This window comes from Centroberyx affinis, unplaced genomic scaffold, assembly GCF_046629955.1.
Source record: "Centroberyx affinis isolate AG114_WGS23_722 - 3 ecotype Tasmania unplaced genomic scaffold, CSIRO-AGI_Caff_v1 ptg005739l_1, whole genome shotgun sequence".
Taxonomy (NCBI): Eukaryota; Metazoa; Chordata; class Actinopteri; order Beryciformes; family Berycidae; genus Centroberyx; species Centroberyx affinis.
The window spans coordinates 82,909-87,500 of record NW_027282902.1 but is presented as its reverse complement, the minus strand read 5'-3'; the positions used below and the strand labels follow the sequence as shown (position 1 = coordinate 87,500).

The following is a 4,592-nucleotide window of genomic DNA, read 5'->3' as shown; positions in this document are numbered from 1 at the left end:
TTTCAGCCTCCTCTGCTGAGGAATTTAGGGGGGGGGGGGGGGTATTGTTTCACACACACTGTCGTTTTGTTTCTATGGATTATTATTCACTAGCCTATTTGACGCTACAAAGGAAAAAGTAGAACCTGTTTTTATGTATAAGCCCCTCTGCCTGTGCATCCATTCCTCCGACCTTGTGCATGTGTGTGTGTGTGTGTGTGTGTGTGTGTGTGTGTGTGCGTGTGTGTGTGGGTGTAGATGCGTGCAGGGCTATAGGCGGGAGGGTAGAAAAAGAAAAGGGCGATTTAAGTGTAGGGGGGATCATCCTGATGCCTCCGCCGCCTCCGGTGTCCGCCACCCATCTAAACTACAGAAAATAAATAAATAAATGAAATTAAAAAAAAGAAAATAATAAAAAAAAATAACAATAAGAGTCGTGTTGATTCCTCTGGAGGGAATTTATTAATTCATTATTCCTCTCCGTGATTCACACACCCGACCATGATGATGACTGGAGTGGAGACTTCTGACGTCAGACGGGGAGAATGATGAGCGCGTCCAATGAGGGCCGAGGATCTCAGCGCGAGAACGGAGCGGAGCTGCCGACAGAAGGCTAATAACCATGCCAACCGAGGAATATAGCGCGCGCCGCTGAGGGAAAGGGGGGAAAGAGAGGGGATATATATTTAAAAAAAAAAAAAAAAAAAAAGAGCTGTTACCCCCCCTCCCCCCCAAAAAAAAGAACAACAAAAAAGGGAGGATAAGGAAACAACTCGGCAAGGAAAAAAGGAGAGATATCCTCGTTTTCTTGGAGGGAGAAGAAGAAGAAGACAAGGACCTGGTAATTTTCTCTCTTTTTCCTCCCCTTCCACCTCTAGCTACATCTCTTTCTGTCTCTGTAGCGCTATCCCCCCTCCTCTCTCTCTCTCTCTCTCTCTCCCTGTCTCCCATCTCTCCGGCTGGCTCAGGCTCTGCGCTGCAGCTGAATGAAACTGAGGTAGCTATTGTTCTCTTTGCTAAACTACAAACACAAGTCTAACGGTTTTTAAAACTGCTGGCGGTCTGGGACTGTAACGTGATTTTGTCGCCGGTGGAAACGGGCTTGCATTTGGGCTGCACGGGCTTCCGTTAGCATGGACTGAGCCTTGCGGGGGTTTGGTGGTGACCTTCCCAGCCGTTTGCAGTCATTGACGGTGTGTGTGTGTGTGTTTGTGTGTATGTGTGTGCGCGTGTGTGTGCGTGCGCGCAAGTGCATGAGAGAGAGGAGAAAGGGAGAGATGAAAAATAGGGGGGCGGGGGTGAAGAAAGGCAAGGTGGGGTGGGGGGGGGGCGGTGTGAGGGGAGAATTTTTGTGAATGGAGCTCCACATCCTTGGCGCGCGCTGGCAGCTCGGCTGAGCTAAAATTAGCCTCGCGATTTCTGTCTGCGTGCGCAGTGTCGATCAGGATCAGAATTCGGAATCCGGACGGGAACCAGGAGGAGGAGGAGGAGGAGGAGGGGGGGGGGGGGAGAGGGGTTCTGGATGCACGCGCGCACACGCACGCACACACGGGCACGCGCTCCACCAGTGAATAGGACAGCTATCGCCGTGCCCCAGGACGTCATGCACCATTTTTAGAGATGCTCTAAAAATAGAATTTGTTGGTGATGGTTTTGACTCTGTGGAAATTGGACGTCTCCTTCCGCGGCCGGCGTCTTTTAGGTAAGAAGAAGAAGAAGAACACCTGATTTCAGCTTTGGGGGCTCCGTTTGCTTTCAGTGTTTGGGTTTGTGTCGGTTTCTTCGGTCTATCGCATTGCTTGCATTGTTAAAGGTACCAAGAAGCCTAGATGTGAAAGAATAGCCCAAATGCTAACATTTGTGGAATACCTTTGCCTCTGTGTGTGCGTGTGCGTGTGTGTGTGTGTGTGTGTGTCCGTGTCCACACCTGCTATTGTGCTGCTGCTAATTACCTGTCGGCGTGGCGCGTGGGAGCTGGTGACGTGCATTCCTTGGGTCAAGTGCATCATTTTCATGAATGAATGAATGAATGAATGAATGAATGAATGAAAGGGTGGGTGGATGAAAGGATGAATGAATGAATTAAATGAAATATATCTTTTCTGTCTATAACTTCACTTTTCGCCCCGTTATCCAAGGGGGTAGCTGACCATGCCTTCCTCTTCCTCACTCCCTTCCTTCCTTCCTTCCTTCCTTCCCTCCCTTCCTTCCTCACCCTCTCATTTATCCTCTTCCCCCTTCTCATCCTCTCCTCTTCCCCGTCTCCATCTCCCCCCTCCAACAATCTCTCTCTCATCCTTTCTTTTCCTTTTCCTATCTACATCTTCCATCCTCCGCTTCTTCACCCCCCTTCGTAAATTTAACCTCCTTCCTCCCCCGTTTTCCTCTACTCTCTACTTTAAACTTGTGTCTCCCCCGGTCTCGCATTTTCTCTCTCCTCTTTCTCATCCTCGTTCTACCTGTTCTTCACTCTATTGTCTTTCCCCACAATTTTTTTTTTATTAATCGACATCTCTTACCCTCCCTCTCTTTATTCACATGCTCTCTCCTTTTCCTCTCATGCTCGTCACTTCTACATGTCACGCCCTCCTCCTCTTCTTCATTTATCTTCATTTTTGCCCGTTTCTCTCCGCTTTCTTGTCATTTTTCTGTCTTTGACTTTCCTCTCCTCTCGTCACTTCTTCTCTTCACATTTTTTTCACTCCCTTCGTCTGAGCGTTTCCCTGTTATTTCACACATTGTCGACTACAACTCCCTCCTTTCTTTCTCCTCCCCTTCTTTCTTTTCCTCCTTCCTTCCTTCCTCCCTCTCTCCCACCTCTATCTCCCCACACTTCCGGTCTCCTCTCCTTTTCCCATACTTCCTTACCCCTCTCCTCTCCTCCCTCCATCCCTTCCTATTTTCTAACTCCCTCCTTCCTTACTGCCCCCGTCCTCACTTCTCATCTTTCTTTCCTCCCTCTCTTCCTCCTTCTTTTCCTAACTTCATCTTTGTACATACTCCCTCCTTCCCTCCTTCCTTCATCCCTCCCTTCTTGCTCCCCTCCCTCCTCCATTCCTTATTACTTCCCTTAATTTTCACTTTTCCTTATCCCCTTTTTTTATCCATACCTTATTTCTCTTTTCTTGTTCCTCCATTCCTTCTTGACTCCCTCCCTACCTCCCTTCCTTCCATCTTTTTCCCTTTCCTCCCTCCCTCCCTCTCCCTCTCCGTACCTCCTCCCCTCTTTCTCTCTCTTCTTTCTCCAGCTATGATTCTCTCCCTGGCCGCAGCGGCAGCCATGAGTAGCGGCGGCGGTAGCGGCCTCAACTCCTCCGCCCTCGACCCGTTCGACTCCTCCACCTCCTGGAGTCTCGCCGAGGATCCGTCCAACTCCTCCTCCGACCCCGTGGTGCGAACCCTGACCCCCGACCTCCAGCCGGCGACCACCGCCGTCGCCGCGCAGGAGGTCAGCCCCTGGGACATCGCCTTGTGCGTGACCGGGACGCTCATCTCCTGCGAGAACGCTCTGGTGATCGCCGTGCTGTTCTACACGCCGACGCTCCGCGCTCCCATGTTCATCTTGATCGGCTCGCTGGCGGTGGCGGACCTCCTGGCCGGCCTGGGCCTCATCCTGAACTTTGTCTTCACCTACCTGGTCGACAGCTCGGTGGAGTTCGTGACGCTGCTGTCGGTCGGACTGCTCATCTCGGCCTTCTCGGCGTCCGTCCTCAACATCCTGGCCATCACGGTGGACCGCTACCTGTCGCTGTACAACGCCCTCACCTACCACACCGAGCGGACCGTCACCTTCACCTACGTGATGGTGGTCTTCATCTGGGTGTTGTGCCTCACGCTCGGCCTGCTGCCGGCGCTCGGCTGGAACTGCCTGAGGGACGAGTCCCAGTGCAGCATCTGCCGGCCCGTCACCAAAAACAACGCCGTGGCGCTCGCCGTCACCTTCCTGCTGGTCTTCGCCCTGATGATGCAGCTCTACCTGCAGATCTGCAAGATCGCCTTCCGCCACGCGCAGCAGATCGCCGTGCAGCACCAGTTCGTGGCCATCTCCACCACCAAAGGCGTCTCCACGCTGTCGGCCATCCTGTGCGCCTTCGGGGTGTGCTGGCTGCCCTTCGCCATGTACTCCATCGTGGCCGACTCCAGCTACCCCGTAATATACACCTACGCCACCGTCCTGCCGGCCACCTGCTGCTCCGTCATCAACCCCATCATCTACGCCTTCCGAAACCCGGACATTCAGAAGTCGCTGTGGATGGCGTGTTGCGGGTGCGTCCCGTCCAACCTCTCGCTCAGACCCAGGACCTCCAGTGACGTGTAACGGGGACGGGGGTTTCCGTTTGGCACGATGCTTGACGCCGGGTTTAGGGTCGCAGGAGGCAGAGGACGGAACGACAGCAAAGAGATTGAGAGGAGAAGGAAGGAAGGGTGTGAGATAAGAAAAATAAAAGGTGGTTTCCTCTCCTCCTCATATCAGGGCTGGTAGGCTGATGGCGGACGCTCGGCTGGCCACGGTAAAAAGTGGAACTGGCAGGTGAGGGAGAAGGGAGAGAGGAGGAGGAGACCGCGTGGTCCGAGAGAAAAAGATAGAGCAGAGCCACAGATAGGACATTATC

At 52.8% G+C, this 4,592-nt stretch overlaps 1 protein-coding gene across 1 annotated transcript; it reads left to right on the top strand.

Annotated features, from left to right (window-relative positions):
* Nucleotides 1-3,229: 3,229 nt before the first annotated feature.
* Nucleotides 3,230-4,297, top strand: LOC139667757 (G-protein coupled receptor 12-like). The gene has a single exon (XM_071547243.1). The coding sequence runs from the start codon at nt 3,230-3,232 to the stop codon at nt 4,295-4,297; it is 1,068 nt and encodes a 355-aa protein (XP_071403344.1).
* The last annotated feature ends 295 nt before the right edge of the window (nt 4,298-4,592 follow it).

Excerpts from the sequence above, each read along its gene's own strand:
- LOC139667757 (XM_071547243.1), top strand. The coding sequence starts at position 3,230 with ATGATTCTCTCCCTGGCCGCAGCGGCAGCCATGAGTAGCGGCGGCGGT.